This window comes from Macrobrachium rosenbergii, chromosome 10 (assembly GCF_040412425.1).
Source record: "Macrobrachium rosenbergii isolate ZJJX-2024 chromosome 10, ASM4041242v1, whole genome shotgun sequence".
In the NCBI taxonomy this organism is placed as follows: domain Eukaryota; kingdom Metazoa; phylum Arthropoda; class Malacostraca; order Decapoda; family Palaemonidae; genus Macrobrachium; species Macrobrachium rosenbergii.
In genome coordinates this window covers 67,729,707-67,750,207 of record NC_089750.1, presented here as the reverse complement: position 1 = coordinate 67,750,207, position 20,501 = coordinate 67,729,707, and the positions used below count along the sequence as shown (strand labels likewise).

General features: G+C 34.9%; 1 protein-coding gene across 5 annotated transcripts in view; it reads left to right on the top strand.

Moving 5' to 3' along the window:
- Tsp66E (Tetraspanin 66E) overlaps window positions 1-20,501 on the top strand; it is a 238,820-nt gene that overhangs the window by 23,146 nt on the left and 195,173 nt on the right. For 3 of the 5 annotated variants that reach the window (XM_067110596.1, XM_067110599.1, XM_067110598.1), the window contains exon 1: window positions 10,264-10,448. The exons of 1 other annotated variant lie outside the window; for it this stretch is intronic. In XM_067110596.1, coding sequence (XP_066966697.1) covers window positions 10,423-10,448 — 26 coding nt within the window. In that variant the 5' untranslated portion in view covers window positions 10,264-10,422. Of the gene's footprint in view, window positions 1-10,263; window positions 10,449-20,501 lie in introns of those variants that run through there. One more of the 5 variants, XM_067110597.1, reaches the window with a different exon arrangement.

Genomic DNA, 20,501 nt, shown 5'->3' with positions numbered 1-20,501 from the left:
ATTATATTATATTATATTGTATTACATGTTATGTGTTAGGTTTATTTTTTATTTTGACTTATGAAATTTTTCAGTAATACAGTAAAATATATATATATATATATATATATATATATATATATATATATATATATATATATATATGTGTGTGTGTGTGTGTGTAATGTAATTGCATTAGTAAAAATTTTATAATATATAATATATTCATGTACTATATGTATATTTTATATATATATATATATATATATATATATATATATATATATATATATATATATATATATATATATACATATACATATACATATACATATATATATATATATATATATATATATATATATATATATATATATATATATTTATATATATATACACGTCCATGCGTCTATGCTCCTATGTACATCGATACAAGCAAATAAAACTACTGAGAGTTTACAGCGTAGAGACTAACGGCCTTTGCCTTGGGAAGTGGCTCAAGATGCCCTGATTCTAGGAAATTAAAAAGAAGGAAAAAAAAAAAAATATAGTGAGAAATTATATAACATGCGAACTCCCAACCATCTACTTTATGCTCAGGCTTCCTTCTGAGGATTAATCGTGGTCGTTAAATCCCTTGGAGACAAAAGGGGAATTGCGGTAGAGTATTATATGGAAATTATATTAAAATATACGTAAGGAAATTAAGTGTAAGTGTCTCAATTTTCAGAGAGAGGGAGTTAAGATGTATATCTCGGCTACTGTTTTTGGTGTTAACTGACTTCACAACATGTGGTCATCGATGCTAAGAGAGAGGGAGAGAGAGAGTAAAGTAATGTTATTGTTTTCCTCAGTTCTGATCTTCTCTCTCTCTCTCTCTCTCTCTCTCTCTCTCTCTCTCTCTCTCTCTCTCTCTCTCTCTCTCTGTTGTGCATGAGAAAATCGAATTTCATGACATTTGACGCGATTTAGCAGAAAGATTATGTAGCTGTTACTGTGGACTGTATTGCATGTATATATATTATATATATATATATATATATATATATATATATATATAATATATATATATATATATATATATATATATATATATATATATATATATATATATATATATATATATATATATATATATGTGCGTGTGTGTGTATGTGTATTGCAGAGAGAAAGTTATTATTTTGAGAAAACACAATGGTATCTGAGTTATTGATGATGTAATTTTGCATTTAATAATTTCAAAGCGAAATTTAGAAAAATTATATTCATAGAGCTGGTAAAAAAAAACTCATGTGTGCAGACTGTCAGGGCCTTTATGGAGCTGGCACAACTACCCAGGGGTACTTTTCCCATACGTGCCCCGGAAGTGTAAGTCTGTGATTAATATGCTCGACATTGATGGACGAAAGCTTTTGAATTTCATTGTCACGAAATATCACTGAAGCGGTAGAAATAATTAGAGAAGAGAGGCGAGAGAGGGAAATTAGATTTAGAACCTTTGAAAAAAAATTAGATTTAGAACCTTTGAGCTTTACCAAGGTCGCCGTGCCACTGTGGGGAATGTCGTCCAGAATTGGATTAGTGGCATCAGATCTGATAAAGGAAAGGATGATAACGAAGTTTGTGAGGAAAGCTGCGAGGGTAAGGAGGATTTAGGTAGAACTGAACCTTCAGCAAACGAGAAGGTTGGACAACAAGAGGGAGGTCTTAACACGAATGGAAGCGATAATTGGAAAGGAAGTCTCAGCTGGATACCAGCAATGGAAATTGATTTAACAGCGTAGTCCGATGGGATGGGCAATCTAATACGTCTCCCCCACTTTTTATTCACCAGGCCAGAGGAATGAGGAAATACAAGAGAAGAAAGAAATACACCTAGGATTATTATTATTATTATTATTATTATTATTATTATTATTATTATTATTATTATTAGTATTATTATGGAAATTTAATGTGTTGGGAAGAAAGATAGGGTAGCAGATAATTATTTTGTTAAATGATGCCAGTTTAACTACCTCTCAAAGCAAGAAAGGGTGAAAGCTGGGGAAAACGGGAACATGAAGAGAATTCTGAAGGTTATCAGCATGAGGAAAGAAGTAGTCACGGGACCGTATAATCCCGGAATTAATGGGAGGAATCCTCTACAGTACCATTATCTTCAGTCTGGGATAATCCGATTAGATGCCATTATTTTATTGCGTGCAAAAACATGTGCACACGCATATATATTAGGGGAGAGAGAGAGAGAGAGAGACGTCACTGGAAGAGGAGTGGAGTTTAATTTCTATTTTAAACTGGAAAAATGGCTGGGAAATGAGAGAGAGAGAGAGAGAGAGAGAGAGAGAGAGAGACGTCACTGGAAGAGGAGTGGAGTTTAATTTCTGTTTTAAACTGGAAAAATGGCTGGGAAATGAGAGCAAGAGAGAGAGAGAGAGAGAGAGAGAGAAGAAGATTCATAGTTATGACAGCTCCTAACATTTTCCACCCTGTCAATTATAACGGTATTCCATAGTGAATGCTGGTTCGTTTTTGATGCCGTTTCAGTATCTAAAAGCGATAATCGATTGCTCGGTAAGTTTATCTCTCTCTCTCTCTCTCGCTCAAAAAAAAAAAAAAAAAAAAAATTAGCGCCCTTAAGATAGGGAGATGATAGCCATACCTGCTGATGCTATTCCCAGCAAAGATCATTCCCGATCATCGACCTTCTTGTCCCCTGCTTTCTCTCATCCTATCCTCTTCCCCCTCACGTTTCTTCCTTCCACATCCCTTTCTCTGCTACCCTTCCCCTGCATCTACTCCCTCCCTCCCTCCCTCCACTGACCTACTCGCCAGAGAACCTCATTTCCTTCCAATTTTGACAGGTATTTTGGTACACACCTCCGCCGACGCTAACTGTCCCACCGTCTTGACATACGTCCAGCGGGTTTCTTCCGGACGCGCGAGTCCTCTTTTCCCAATCTTCATTTCGCGTTTCCTTTCCCCTCTTCTGGTTTTTACCTCCCTGTTCCGGCGGGCATTCTCTAATTCATCGGCTCATTTCTGTGTCCTCCCCGAGCCCGTATTACTTCCGTGTTCATAGTTTTCCGATGTATTGAGTGTCGAAGTTTTTAACGAATGAAGTTTTCTCCCTCCTCGGAGAAAGCGAACAGGTGTCGTGAAGATCCTCCGCAAGACGAAAGGGATGGATTTTCACCTGCATTCGTTTGAGAGAGAGAGAGAGAGAGAGAGAGAGAGAGAGAGAGAGAATACGTAAGAAGTGGATACAGTCTAGGAAAAAATAGAGAACTAGAATCATTTTATCCTGATGAAAGTAGGTAAAGAACTTGTTATGGTTAAAAGATTTAAATGAAGCATTGTAAGTTTGCATTAAAAAAACATTATATATTTATATATATATAATATATATATGTGTGTGTGTGTGTATGTATGTATACATATGTTATGGTTGATTGACATATGATATGGTTGATTGTAACTAGGGTTAATATACATATATATATACATATACATATATATATATATATATATATATATATATATATATATATATATATATATATATATATATAATGTATGTAATATTTATAATACATACTTATGTAATACGTCTCCAGCTCTGGGTCACCTAAAAATACCCAAACGGCATTGGAAGCTTCCATGTTAAACAATGTAAAATAATCGGCCAAAAACCTTTGTAATTAAAACCGGTAAGAGGATTTTTTGAATATGATTTTCACACGAACACGGACATTTAATTTTAGAAGGAACAAATTCTGCATCATTATCTCGAAGTTTTGAGTATTTATAGGAATTTCAATTACTGTTTCATGTCTTCATGGAGTTTTTCATGACGATTGTTGATTTAAATCAATATGTATGTATATATATGTGTAATTATATTTTTGTTTATATATGATATATATATAATTATATATTATAATTATTATTATTATTATTATTATTATTATTATTATTATTATTATTGTTATTACTATTGAACAGTCGCTAATTTACATTCTGTAGACTATCTTGCTCTGAAATTATATATATATATATATATATATATATATATATATATATATATATATATATATATATATATATATATATATATATATATATATATATAACTTTGCATGTAAATATCATAATTTACGCTATGGTTACATATTCTTGTTTCGAATTTTTGAATTAATGAATCTTTACGCGCGTAATTAGGCCGTTTAATTTAACTACTTTGAATAATTTCTTAATTTCCGATCTGAGACGTGATTTAAACTCGAGCAAGATAGTCTGCAGAATGTACATTAGCGACTGTTCAATAATAATAATAATAATAATAATAATAATAATAATAATAATAATAATAATAATAATAATAATACAGAATCTTATTCAGTAGTCCTTTGTCCAGATCGACTAAATAGGAAAACTTCTAACGATTCATCTTTAAGGTTTTAGAACGATAAACTAATTTAGCCAGACGCTTTTTTCTGCCTTTACATGAACCACCTGCGAACCCTTGTGCCGAAAGGTTAAGTGTAAATACCTCGTTTCTTAGGCATGTGCTAAACTGGTAAGTTTGTGGGACCTGGTTTGAGAGAGATTATTCAAAAACTGGACGGCCTTCGTGTGAGATATGTAGCAAATAGATTAGCGGGTTTTGGTGCAAAATGGTTAGAGTTGGGGTTTTGTGTGAAATGGGGGTGTAGTTTGGGTTTGGTATAAAATGGGGTGTAGTTGATGCTGGTGTAAAATGGTTAGAGTTGGAGTTTGGTGTACAGTGAGGTATAGTTGAGGATTGGTGTCAAATGGATTAGGGTTAGGGTTTTGCGTGAAATGGGACATGTTTGAGGATTGGTGTAAAATGGGTAAGAGTTGGTGTTTTGCGTGAAATGGGGTATGTTTGAGGATTGGTGTAAAATGGGTTAGAGATGGTGTTTTGTGTGAACTGGAGTATAGTTGAGGATTGGTGTAAAATGGGTTAGAGTTGGGGTTTGGCGTGAAATGGGGTATGTTTGAGGATTGGTGTAAAATGGGTTAGAGTTGGGGTTTGGCGTGAAATGGGGTATGTTTGAGGATTGATGTAAAATGGGTTAGAGTTGGGGTTTGGCGTGAAATGGGGTATGTTTGAGGATTGGTGTAAAATGGGTTAGAGTTGGGGTTTGGCGTGAGATGGGGGTGTAGTTGAGGTTTGGTGTAAAATGGTTAGAGTTGGAATTTGGTTTAAAATAAGGTACATTTGAGTTTTTGTGTAAAATGGGTTAAAATTGGTAGCTGGTTTAAAATGGTTTAGTCTCAGGGCTTATTGCTGAATGTGTTGATACTGGGATTTTGTGTATATTAGGATAGTCTTGCGGCTTCGTTACTCTTGAAGAAAAGTGTTTGATAAATATAAGCATGTGAACACTTTTGTTCATTGGTAAATAAACCTGTGCCGAAAACAACCATCTTTAGGTGATAAATATAATTTTTAAACTTTATTTTAAGGTTTTTTGACACGCTCTTTACCAACATCTAAAATAGTCTGTTAATTCAAAAGCCAGTTGGTCCACTTTTAACCTTTGATGAAAAGTCCTTTTGAAGCACTAGCTTTAGAGTCATAAAAAAAAGATGAGAGTGATTGATAATGTTGATAACATTGGAACCATAACTATTAGCACATAAAGGGAATAATATTGTTATCGCCTGCAAGCCATGAAGGCAAAATGATCTCGTGAAAAATATTTTTATTTTTGTTTTTAGAGTGTGGGTTGATTTACGTGTGGGGCTGGCTGCTGTTGATTTTATCTCTTATGAGCCATCATAAAAATATATATTAACAGCGTCACCGAGTGAAACGATTCATCAAATTTTACTTTATTTTGTTATGTCTTTGATTTTCATGTGCTGAGCATTGCGCATACACACTCACATAAAAAATTAATTATATGATTTCATTATAAACCGTTTCCCCCAAACAGGGTTGGCTCCAGAGAAAAATAACGGTACAGTTGTCACTGTCACTTTCATACTTTAACTGCTGAAAGCTTCCAGAACATTATCCCCTTCATACAATTCCATAGGAGGCTCATCAGCAACGTAGCGAACCTCCCCACGTCATTGCCATTCATATCTGTCTTGGTGTTTCTTGGGTCTTAAGGTCCTACCTGTCCAGTAACTCTTTCACGCAATCTCTCCAGCCCATTCTAGGTTTCTGTCTTTATTCTCACTAATACTTTCGAAACATGTCATCGTCCATTCTCTTCACTTGACCATAGCTAGAGAGGGAAGCTTTGACTACTGACTTTTCGGAAACTTGATTGAAAGTAAGTTCACTTTACAAGGCAGTGTTAAAGTTTTTTACGTATGTAAGGTTGACTGAAAGTTACCTTGTCAACCCTTACACAAACACTGAACTTTCATTTAAACTCTTTTTCACGAAATGTAGCGCATTGGTTGAGCGTCAAGACTACGCTTTAAAAAAAAAAATGAAATGTATAACATCAAGACCTCATGAAATCGTCAAGGTCATTCAGTAGTAAACATTTTTGTACCGTCTTCGCGCTCGCGTACTTGTAAACGTATAAACATAAATGTGTATCTGTTCACAAACATATACGTAGGTGAGACCTGTATTTTTTGTTAGCAAGCCAGGATCTCGTTTTATCCAACCAACTTAAATTCAAGAAACGGTGTTCCTCAAAAGTTTCAATTGGCCCTTTCGAATAACACGCAACGCTGCCGCCTCTAAGCCCAGTTCGGAAGGGACAACCAGTGCTCATTTAAGTTATAATGGACTTTCCCAGCCTTATCAATTTGACCTCCGGCACCAACCTCTTCTGCTAATGTAAGTAGGGCACTTGGGTATGTGGTTGCTATTACATACGTATTTATTTCAAGAGGAGGGCACTGGGCGTTATTCTCAAGTTTTATTTAATGAAAATTTCATGATTTCTTCGTAATTTGTCCTTCATTCTTTCTTGGCTTTTTTTTTAAGGACGCGTACAAATATGTAACTGTAACTTCACCGATTTCAAATTAGAAATTAGACTTGCAGTGTAAACGAAGTGCAAGATTTTTAAAATTTTTTATTAATTAATTTTTTTTTTCGGTCCATGTGGTTTGAACTCTGACGTTCATGTAAGATGATTTATCTCTCCAGTCCACGTGAAAGAATGTAACTTTTGGTTCAACACCATTGTCTCGACTCGCTGAAGAACGTACTAGCTAAAGTTTTGACATGTAAAAACTCAAAAGTACTTCGAAATAAATAGACACATACTTAAGTGCGTATATCCCATAGTTGAAAACACACATGTAGCAGTGTTTTAAGGTAGCTTAGTCAGGGAGAGAAAATGGAAGGGATCAATTATGTGAAGTGGGTGCATTTTGTAATTGAGGCGTTATGAGAGGAAGAGGAGAAAGGAACCTGAAATACTGTATTGATGGGCTTTTATCAGTGTTAGGGCAGCCGTAGACGACCAACATATTTGACGCAATATTTTCCGCGTCAGAAATTGTCCTTCAAAATGTTTTCATCAGTGTTCAGTAAAAAGCCATCGATACGTACCATAGACGACATAAAGTTTTGCCCAGTGCGAAGAATTGCTCAAAAATGGTAGTCAGTCTTCCCCCTTGTGGCATAGACATGAAGTGATTTCATTATGTTTGCTGCATAAAATGTACCACTGCGACAAACATTCTCTGCACCTTTCTTTTACCTGACCTAGCTTATTTTGCACGTTACACTAGGCAGGCTGCTGCTATAAACAGCGTTTTGTGTTCTAGCATCAGTTTCAATATTACTCAGTTTTCTAGGAGTTTTATTTTGTCTACAGCTAAAATGTGGAATAGTTTGCCTAATGCAGTTGTGGAATCTTTTAAATTCCAAATACTGTATTTAAGTGAGGAGAAAATTCATTCCCGCTCTCAGCTGGCGCCTCCTGGATTTCAAGTGTATGGACATTTTCCTGTAATTTCTCTCTCTCTCTCTCTCTCTCTCTCTCTCTCTCTCTCTCTCTCTCTCTCTCTCTCTCTCTCTCTGCAGTCTGATTTCCCTTTGGAATCCTCTTGGGTTGATTATCTGTTGTCTCTGTCCATAAGGGTTTACAGCTGAAGATTCAAAGAAAGAAAGAAAGAATGAATCGAAATGTCCAGGAAACGCATTATGTTACTGCGTTGAAAAGTTAGTTTTCGTACAGAAACTTTGTTCGTGATTCGACAGTTGGAAATGCACGTTGTAGTGACTGCTGACTTGTTGCTAACTGAAGCCACTGTATAAGTGTCCATTGCAATAACCGTTTTTTTGGTATAAAAAAAGTAAATTATAGATATACCTATTGTCACAAATATGTTCGAATTGCAAATATGCATTCATGTCATTTTCAGAGTTATTAATAAAAAAAACTGCATAGTCTTTTCAAATGGATGCGATTGGAAACAGGCAAATGGAAACATTAGTCTACATATTTGCATATAAATATTTGAGCTGACGTTTGTACTTCGACAGAATATATTTATGTACTTTCGCATGATGATATGACTATTTAAGTAATGTAATGTTAAATCAACAAAATTATTTTTATTTATAAATATTGAAGAAAGGGGAATAAAAGTTTAGTCTTTCCTATGCTGGTAGTATTTTAAGAAAACTTATTTTGGCTTTTATAAAACTGATGCTTCGTTAACTTCTTTTGGTGATATTTTAATGTGATTAAAAGATTATGGCAAAATGAGAACTTTCTCTCTCTCTCTCTCTCTCTCTCTCTCTCTCTCTCTCTCTCTCTCTCTCTCTCTCTCTCTCTCTCGTTTACAAGTTTCCCATACCCTTATAAAAGAGCCGACGACGTACATGTGTCAACTGGCAAAGTTCTTTTCATCTTTTTATTAGCATTTGTGTATAATGGGAATAAAGTGATATTATTAATTCAACCATTTTATTTTTACTTTCTCTGCAGTTAACTGTTTTATAGCATTCTTCCATAGATCACACACTGTAAGATACACGAGCGAATTATACATATGCATGTATATAAGAAGAGTATGATTGTATGCATATACATACTTGGTCGTCAGATATGAGTCCTGCAGATTGGGAGTTTATATATATATATATATATATATATATATATATATATATATATATATATATATATATATATATATATATATATATATACATATTAGCGAGTATCAGCGGAATAAATAATTAATGGTTCTGTATGAAGTCGATCCGTATTTTTTTTTTTTATTAGGGTTTCTCAGAGTAAGATCAATGTTTGTCTAATTTTGCCTCCGGGGAGTGATTTCAACTTCCTATGAAATCACGGACTTCGTGATGAAGTTTCTCAATATCCTTCGATCTTTGTGAAGCCTTGAGAAAAATACGAACGAGATTCCTTCATGTTTCTCATTTCTTGTGTTTATGGGTGTATGTCAGTGTAGATTATTATTATCGAACCGTTTCCCGAAAGCTTTCTGTACAGGTTTATCTTTAAATGTATGTACATATGCATAACTCTGGATTTGTTTCTCCATTATTATTATTATTATTATTATTATTATTATTATTATTATTATTATTATTATTATTGTTGTTGTTGTTGTTGTTCAGAAGATGAACCCTATTCGTATGGAGCAAGCCCACAGGGACCATTGAATTGGAATTCAAGCTTCCAAAAATACGGTGCTCATTAGGAAGTAAGGGCAGGTAAAGGGAAATAGAGAAAGAAGATGATGATATTGTTTTTATTGTTATTATCTTCCCTGCATGTTATTACTTCAGTTTGCATCCTTTCTATGCAATTCTAAGTCATCCCTTGGTGTCATCAACCTGCACCTGATTGCACGAGGAGACCCATGAATTATTAATTCATCCCGCATTCAAAACACTTCAGGTGCGTGTTCCCCCCCCAACCCCCAACCTCTAACCACCCTTTCACGACTTTACATTTTTCACAATGGACGAATCCGACCGCATTCAGCGGGGGTGATCCGACAACAATCTGGCTGCTGTAGAGGGTGTTTGTGTTAGGGGACGTCCGAAGTGGGCATAGGGACTGGAGGGGGCGGTGGTCTTGTCAGGAGGGGGATCTTGTCGGGGCGCGGGAATGAGGGGAAAGTGGGAGAGAAAAGGGGGTCTTGGATTTTTGGGGGGGTGGGGCGTTGGGAATAAGGGTTAGATTATATTAAACATCCTTCGCTTCTCTACTGTTGTAATTAATACCCTTTAGCGAGATCTGGTTACGCCAAGCAGCTGTTGGGGATCAGCTGTTGGAGAGCCTCGGAGACCACTGTCTCAGTCACTCTTTCCCTCTCTGTCTCTCCCACACTCATTGTTGGGTGGTGCTGGTGATCGGACGGGCATTTTATTAGGCGTCCGCATAACTGTTCTTTTAGTGCTTGTTGGTTTTTTCCCTTTATTTCGTGGATTCTTCTGCTCGGTTTCCGCCGGCCAAGATGTCGTTCGCCAACAGGCTTAAGAAGTAAGTCCAGTTATAATTGGAGTTCTTTTTAGCTTTGTCTTTCTGTGCATCATCAGACATAATTCCGTTAGGCTTTGTTTCTTCCTCTATTTCTTTTAAATGTGCGAACCAGAGTTTATTCGATTGTTTCTTGTCTTCTGTTTGATCATATCCTTATTCCCTTTCGTTATCGTATCCTGTTATCCGTGTCCTGCTGGTCGTATCCTACAGTCGTAATCCCAATTGTACGTGCATGTCCAATAACTCCCTAACTCGGATCCGAGCTGAATTCCTTAGCAAACTTTGGCGGCGAAGCTGGACAGCTGTGTTGTTTGATAGTTTGTGGTTTGCTTAGCCTGAAAGGAACAATTGAGGAATAACATTCTCTTTGAGATCAAAAGTTAAGTTACAAATTTTAGATTCTCTTTCAAAGAAATGACCTGTAAGTAGTTCGATTACGGTCAAGAATTGTTTCATTTTCTTTTTTCTTTTTAACAAAATCGTTTCAGTTTTCGTGGCGGACTTTTGGTTGAGCGACGCTTATACGATAGAGGATGAAGTCAAGAGCTTACGTTTCCGAATAAGCGGACGAGGTCTGAGAGGTTAACACTTTGACCTTTGATCAGACCGCTTTATAATTCATCAGCGAACGATTATTCTTTACGGAGATGTTACCAAAGGAACTTCAAACGCTGTCGTAGGATTGCCAGTGTCCTCAGACATATAATTACAGTGTGCCAGTTTTACACGACATTTTTTTATGCTTTTAGGTATTAAGCAAATAATATATTAATGTTGACTTCTTTACTTCTAGAATAACTCACCCCCCATTGAATTATATGTCATCCGTTCTTCTGCCCTGACCAGGATTCGAACCTTTGCCTGTTTGGGGTGGAGGTTAGGGTGACAGTAACCCAAATTATTCAGGCCCTCTTAAGAAGTATGTGAAGCTGTTAATTACAGAAAGAAGAAATTCCTATAAATAGTTAAATAAAAAAAAAATATGTGCATATTCATTTGAACTCAGAAGGCTACATACAAACTTGCTTTGCAAGTTCCCAGCAAGTGACATTTTGTTATACAAATTGCTAGTTCATTAGATTTCGTCATGCTTTATGTGAATATTTATTCAATATGAAACTTCTCTAAAACGGTTTGCTATCAGGCAACAAAAATAGTTAGTAATTAGTCCTGGTCTTCAAACCAGTTGCTTAATTAAGGGTGAAACTTCTTAACAATAGCTATGTTAAGAAGTTTCACCCTTGAGTGTAAGTAAAATCAAGTAATGGAAGCGTAGAGCATATATAATATAATATAATATATATATATATATATATATATATATATATATATATATATATATATATATATGTGTGTGTGTGTGTGTGTATGTATATATATGTATATATGTATTATATATATGTGTGTATTATGGATATGTATATATGTATGTATAAAGTAATGTTCATACATGCTTATCAAATTTACATAAATACGTAAAAGCATGCATCGTAAATTATATGAAAATACGAAACCACGCAAGATAAACTCCACAAGTGTATGCGAGCCTCTCTCGGGTACAACACGACAGCTTCCACCAGAGTGGTGTCCAGTAACAGCCACGCCCATTCGAATCTCCGCCGCGGGAGCCAGTCACAATCTTGTCACAGTTGAAACTCGTTTTTCATTGGCGGAATGAAAGAGGAGCGGCGTTGTGATGGACGGAGAAGACACAGCTGCTCCAACTCGCGATGCCACTGGTCAAATAATTAGTCTACTAAATGAGATCTGCATTTCATTATGGCTTCAAAGAGGCGACGTATCGTTGTCGGTGGGCTGAGTTGTCCCAGCTCATAAGTGATGAATTATTTTGCTGTCATTTTCTTAATTTTCTCCTATAAGTCATTCAGTATTTGTTTTTGGTATAGCGTTTCTCGTTCTTAATCTTCCTTTCATGCAGACTTCTCAGAAAGTCATTGTGTACAATGACATCGGCTTTGGTCAGTACCTAGATGGGTGACCGTCTGTAAAACCTAAGGATTGTTGCTATGTAAGTTCTGTTGATTGTCTTCGAAGCACGGGGCTAGTAACGTCATCCCAAAAATCGATTTATAGGAACTTACATCAGGCGGTTAAAATATGAATTAGGTAATGCAGGCAAAGCCTATAAGTAAGTTTTACCGAGATTTGTTGCTCTAGAAATATTGCTTTGAGTGGAGAATAATTTACATTATTTATCAGATGTGTAAACCTTACTTTTGTTGACGAGTTAGTTGGTCCGCTGGTATAGTGGTTAGTGTCGTGGCATGCCACTCAGATGTTGCGGGTTCGCGTCTCCCCAAGGCTGATGAAAAATCACTGGCTCTGTATCATGATCAGTTACTGCTGCAGTGAGGTGTCTGCGGTGGGAGGTCGAAACCAACATTCTTTGGAAGTCTGAATTTCGTGAAGTCAGTGACCGCTTTGGTGTGCTTGTCTCATGTGAATAGGTTTCATCTACTGAAATAATAATAATAATAATAATAATAATAATAATAATAATAATAATAATAATGATAATAATAATAGTAATAATAATAGATTAATAACAACGTCAAACCTAAGACTAAAGAAAGTCTTACGACGTCTGTACATCTGAAACTACGAGTCATCCGAGCAAATACTGGAGCGTGGAAAGAAATTCACACTCCGTGATGAAAGACGACAGTGAGTTTTAATTCAGACGCGCGGATGACTGAACCCGAAATCAAAAGAAAGGTCCTAATTAAGATCGTCGTCTCCCTTTGACGGGATCGCGTTTTCACATCAAACTTAATTTTCTTCTTGAACAACAGCCTCGTTTGATGAATCGCCTCGTTAAATCGAACAGCTGATTCGAAATCTCCCTTTTTAGCTTCTGAATTGTTAAAAAAAAATTTAATTTTTACTACTAATTCGTTTGTAAAGGTTTAACACGTCTTTGGAAGTCTTGATAATTTGAATTAAGTTTTTTTGGGGGGTGATTTTTTCAGGTGTATCATGAATTTGTCAAAAATTTAAAGTGTTGTTATTGATTCATTTTTAAGGTTTAACACATCTACGAAAGTCTTGATAATTTAAAATAATTTTTTGGGGATGATTTTTTTCAGCTGTTGCGATCAAAGATGTTTCATTGTTTCCAAGCTGAACTTTTTTTTTTATTATGCCCTTTCTCTCTTTTGTACTTGTTGGTTTTTCAGTTTTGTTGCTTAACACTATTGTAATTACAATAAGTTGTTTCATTTCGATGATTAAATATAAACCTTTATTATTGTGCTGCATCAAAATAATATAATTTCCATTACGTTGAAGTAAATAGTTTGGATGATGAAGGATAGCGTGGACAGTAAAGAATAGTTTAGATAGTAAAGAATGATGTAGATAGTAAAGAGTAGTGTAGATAGTTACTAAAGAGCAGTGCAGAGAGTAGAGTGGTATAGATAGATAGTAAAGAGTAGTGCAGATAGTAGAGTGGTGTAGATAGATAGTAAAGAGTAGTGCAGAGGGCAGAGTGGTGTAGATAGATAGTAATGAGTAGTGCAGATAGTAGAGTGGTATAGATAAATAGTAAAAGAGTAGTGTAGATGGTAAAGAAGGGATGGATGGGAAGTGACCCCTTTCAGCCACGCTATTGCTCATTCACCGAAGGTTATACGAATTTAAATATGGCGTGTAGGTTCGCATTCTTTCAAGCTGTGCATGAGGTTACAATTAAAGCATCTCTCTCTCTCTCTCTCTCTCTCTCTCTCTCTCTCTCTCTCTCGGGTCATATTGGGATCTATGATTATTTCCTGCCTCTTTCTTTGTCTTTGTTTGCTCGCGTGATGGTGAAATGTTTGCGTTTTGTTTGTTTATGCAGAATGCACACACAATTTGCAAATATGGTCTCATTACTTTTCCTTTCTTTAATATTTTTTGTAATTTGTTCATCGCCGTGTCCTTTATCCCATTAGTTCCTATTGCTTCGTTCATCGTTTCATATCTCTTCGTTCATTGTCTTGACTGTTTTGGTTTATCCTTTATATATTTTCATTTATCGTTTTATTTTCCAGGAGTCTTTCTATTTTTTTAAATTGTTCCTTTGTCTTTACTGCCTTTGCATCTTTTGTTGTACTGCTACGTTTATTTATTCATCCTTTGATTTCAATGTTTTGTTCGTCTTTTTCCATTATTAACTTGCTCTTCGTTTTCAGTATTTTGTTTGCATGATTTATTAATTTTTTATTGCATTCAGCATTGACTTCTTTTGTTATTATTTTGTCTGAAGCTGTCAGTGATTTAATACCAGCCCCCTCTCGCCTTTCTTATGCTTCATAATGATGATATTTAGGTTAAGATTAAAGGTTCTCATAAACTTAATTATATGAACGTCATTTACTCAAAGGGGTAAAAGTAATCCCTTTCAAAATTCATCGTCAGTACGACTTTTCCTTAATGGTTGCCTGTAATCAGATTGGCTATTGTCTTATATTGAAGACCATTCATCACAGATCAATAACTGTCATATTTTTGCCGAATGTTAAATAAAATAATGATGATAACGGTCATTATAATCGTCCTCCAAGTAATTCGAGATCAGGACTAAAGAAATTATCGAGTAGAATAGGAATTAGAACACGAGAAATAAACAAAAAAGTTAAAAATAGCAACAACTCTGGCTATAAATTTGCACTAAGATGGAAAGTCTCGTCAAACGAATTATTCCTTCTCCCATCACAAACACCATCCCTGAAGTTGCTAGTCTAATTAAGTAAGTCCGTGGGCCATCTCAGATGCATTCCGCCGCCTTTCATCTGTGATGAGGAAAACAGCAGTACCATTTTTGCCCAGATGCGACCTGCCTGGGACGCTGGTGGCCGTGAATGATTGGGGAAGTGGATTTCTTTTTCTCGTGAAAGCGATGGTGATAAATTGGTAATGTCCCTTTCGCAAACAAACAAAAATGGTCTCATCCGTAGTTGTTGGTTTTTGAGGAAAAACGGTATGCAAAAGGGCATTTATTCACTGGCATGCCATGTAAATTTTATCTAATGTAGTTTAGTCTGGTTATGAATATATATATATACTGTATATATATATTATATGTATATATAATGTATATATATATATATATATATATATATATATATATATATATATATATATATATATATATATATATATATATATATATATATATATATATATATATGTGTGAAGAATTTGAGATATTAAGAGGCCATTGTGGCTATTACAATTACATACGTATCTGGTAAGAAGTGACTTGTAGATTTTATATATATATATATATATATATATATATATATATATATATATATATATATATATATATATCTATATCTATATATATATGTATATATATATATTTATATATACACATATGTGTGTATGTGAAATGTTTGTATGAGGATGTATGTGTAATTATATCTCCGTTTCTTTATCCATAAATAAAAATACGTAAGTTTACACCATAACATACACAACTAAAACATCGAAACTGCCACAAACATATGGAATTCAGCGAAGAAGTGGTCTCAAGGGAAAGCTCATGTCGCCAGTTATCCAAGCAACTAGCAGAGTGTGAATCCTGCAATCTAATCCTTATCCTTGCGTCTGTTATCCTGCCATCATGTAATACCCACTTCCTGTTTTGCTGTGATCTCTCCATGTCTGTGTGAGCTACACTGGCTCTCTCACTGCACTGGCGGTAGTGGTATGGGAGACAAGAACAATGTTTGACCAAGTTTGTAAACAGTTTTTAAATGTACAGAAATATTATTAGTGTCATAATCATCAGGAAGTTGCCATCTTTCGGTTATCATGCAATAGCGAACTGTAACGTTAAGTTTAATAGAATAATTCTGAAAAGATTTACGAGGAGCGTGTCAATATTACCAGTTATTAATAATGTTATGGTTACCGTCTAAAAGAGCACATATAAAGAAAACGGGTAGAGGGGATGGTATTAAAGAAAATCGGGATACATTTTAAATTACCCCTTGTGGACAAATGTTATCGTTGTTGCTGTATCATTGTGGTGTTCCCATGTAACTTTTTTTTTTCTTTCTTTTTAGAAGACTCGTCACTTCGAAGAGTTTATTGAGATGTCTTTTTTTGGTTGTTCTTGTTAAGAAGAAAGGCAATTTACACAATGCAGTGCAGTGGCTGTATTTGATGATTCTCTCTCTCTCTCTCTCTCTCTCTCTCTCTCTCTCTCTCTCTCTCTCTCTATATATATATATATATATATATATATATATATATATATATATATAATATACACATATATATCATATATTCATAAATATAGATTATATGAATATTTATAATATGCATACATATGTGTATATATATATATATATATATATATATATATATATATATATATATATATATTATAATATGCATACATATGTGTATATATATATATATATATATATATATATATATATATATATATATATATATATATATAGTTACCGGGAAAAAGAACTGGATATTGAGTCTGTTAATATAATCTTGCTGAGCGGAGGAACAGTACTCAGAAGTCAGAAACGCTGGATTAGTCTCCCGTGCAGCTGGCGAAACAGCTGTACGTTGGAAATTGACTCCCATGATTTGGGTTTGACTTCTAGTTTCTTTTGCGGGAAACTGATATTGTCACGGAAGCTTGCTAAATACACCTTGCAGGCGTCAGATTTTTCATTATATATGTATGTGTATACATTTTATATATATATATATATATATATATGTATATATATATATATATATATATATATATATATATATATATATATATATATATATATATATATATATATATATATATATATATATATATATATATATATATATATATATATGCATGCATGCATGCATCTGTACCACAGGGTAAATGAAGAATTTTGTGTATATCAAGAGGGGTTTCGTGTTTACAACTATTTCAGGGGACTGATGTACTGTATAGTGCCAGAAATTCACAACGTTTATGCCATATTTCAGTCTTCTGTATAATGTCTTAGTCTTAAAGACCAAACCTGTCAGGATTTGCAACCTGTGTTTCATTTACCCTGCCTTAGGCATAGCTGCTTGTATACATGATGGGTTTGTGTGATTATGATCTTTATTATATGTAAATTAATACGTAAAAGTTCGTACACTCGACATGTGCGTATATATATATATATATATATATATATATATATATATATATATATATATATATATATATATATACATATATGTGCGTGTGTGTGTGTGTGTTTGACTGTGCGCGCGTTTACATATTAATTTACAAATACAGTCCGTTCCTAGACATAAGCGTTCCTGTCATTCTTATCGTTGAATCTATCCCCGCGCTCATGTGGTGTTACCCAAATCGCTAAAAGTGACCGCCACGACAGTTTCTTTGTGCCGGAGTTATGCCGACACGGCGTAAGATCCTGTTACAAGTACTCGATCTGTGCAACATTCACACGGATCTCCCGTGAGGGGACTTTGAGGGGGGGGGGGAAAGGAGGCGGGGGAATCTCCTGCATATCTTCTTTTTCATCTTCGACAAAGGGAATCCGTTACAACAGGAGAACCCTCCGTCAGCCCTTCAGGAGACTGGACGATGGGGCTGATAAGCAGAGTATTGAAATCTTTCCCCCAGCCAGCCGTGAGTGGTAAACATTTTAATGGTGTGTATTTAACCACCATTTAATCTCTTCCTCACCCCTGTCTAAAGATAGCTGTGACACTGACAGTCCCAGTAATCCAAGCCTCGTATTATAAGCATAAGCTTGCTCTCTCTCTCTCTCTCTCTCTCTCTCTCTCTCTCTCTCTCTCTCTCTCTCTCTCTCTCTCTCTCTCAGCTCAGCTGTTCTGGTGGAACTTTTTCCGCTTCTCTGACTGTACTTGATAAATGGAAGTGAAATATTATACTTGTAATGTTTAATCGTATCTCCCATATACACTAGCATATATATATATATATATATATATATATATATATATATATATATATATATATATATACACATATATATATATATCTATATATATATATATATATATATATATATATATATATATATATATATATATATATGTATATATAATATATCTATGTACTGTATGTGTATGCAGCCATATACACATATACACACACACATATATATATACAGTATATATATATATATATATATATATATATATATATATATATATATATATATATATATATATATATTTGAACTAAAATAAGTGTACGGCTGTGTATACGAGAGAAATGATTAAACATTACAAGACAAAAATTTCACTTCCAGTCAGAGAATCGGAAAGAAGTTCCACCGAACAGCTGAGAGAGAGAGAGAGAGAGAGAGAGAGAGAGAGAGAGAGAGAGAGAGAGAGAGAGAGAGAGAGAGAGAGAGCCCATGTAACTGTGTAAACGTCTTTAACGCAGATAATATGCTCCATTTTTATTTTATTAAATATCCTACAAAGTGAGGTACATGAAAAACCCCTGTCCTCTTACATTGTCAAGCAATACAGAATTAATTGAAAGGCATACAAGTCAAAACATCGGTAATAATAACGTTAAAATCTGAAAGGGCATTAGAAAGCGAAAACGTTTCCCCAACGACTGGGAAACACGCGTTTTCATATTCAGGACAATAAATATGCAAACGACCGCGTATTGCATGCAAATTCCAAAATCCATTGAAAGATTAAAGCGAGGAGTGATATACGATATCGCCATCCCGCAAACTCCGAACTTGTAGAGGCTTCTATTTTCGATCCTGGGAGATGCAAATTTGATCAGGTGTTTTTATTCATGGCCCCATTTTTTTTTAAAAAGAAATATTAATTAGGCCTTTGAAACCAGTCGGGGCCTATTTCGTATTAAATAGGTTCCCTTTATAGACTTTTTCGAGATCGGGTAAAATCAAAGGGTTGGCTATTTTTCGTCGATGAAAGTAGTTATTCTTTTTTTTTTTTTTTTTTTTTTTTAATCTTGGCTTTTATCTCGTCGTCTTTTTAATTTTTTCTTGAGAGAGAGAGAGAGAGAGAGAGAGAGAGAGAGATAGAGTTTTTCCACATTTTCCTTTTCTTAACCGGAAGTGGTAGAGAGCCATCATTTAATTTCATCTTGTCATTTTTCTCTTTAATTACAGAGAGAGAGAGAGAGAGAGAGAGAGAGAGAGAGAGTTTCTTTTTAGAGTTTCCTTTTCTTAACCAAAAGTGGCCGATAATCATCATTGAATTTTCATCTTTTTATTTTTCTTTTCAGTTATAGAGAGAGAGAGAGAGAGAGAGAGAGAGAGGTTATTTTCAGTTTTTTAATAAGGCAGAAGAGAGACAGAGAGATACCTTCTTTGATTTCCTCTTTTGACTATTCTGTTTTTCACTGAGAGAGAGAGAGAGATCGAATGGTCCTGAGGCATTACTCCTCCCAAAGGGAGGAAGCCGTCTCGAAAGCTTTATCTTGACTGATGCAAGGACTCAGAAACCTTTGTCCCGGTATATTTTTGGAAAATGATCCTCCGAATTGGACACGCTTAACATTGCTTGGATTGTTAGGAAATTCGCAGTCTCGTGAAAAACAGTTTGTGTAAAAAAAATCCACAATTATATGGTAAACAGTATTACTACGTAAAAGACAAAAGCGATCGTCTTTTACACAGTAATACAGTTTACTATATAGTTGTGGATTTTAGTTTTCTGCAAAAGAAAACTATTGTACCGGCTTTGTCCGTCCGTTCGCACTTTTCTGTCCGCCCTCAGAACTGAAAAAAACTACTGAGGCTAGAGGGTATGTTGATCATCCACCCTCCAATCAACAAACATACCAAATTGCAGACCTTTAGCCTAAGTAGTTTTTATTTGATTTAAGGTTAAAGTTAGACATAACTGTGCGTCTGGCAACGATATAGGACAGGCCACCACCGGGCCGTGGTTAAAGTTTCATGGGCCGCGGCTCATAAAGCATTATACCGAGACCACCGAAAGATAGATTTATTTTCAGTGACTTTGATTATACGCTGTACAGAAAACTCGATTGCGCCGAAG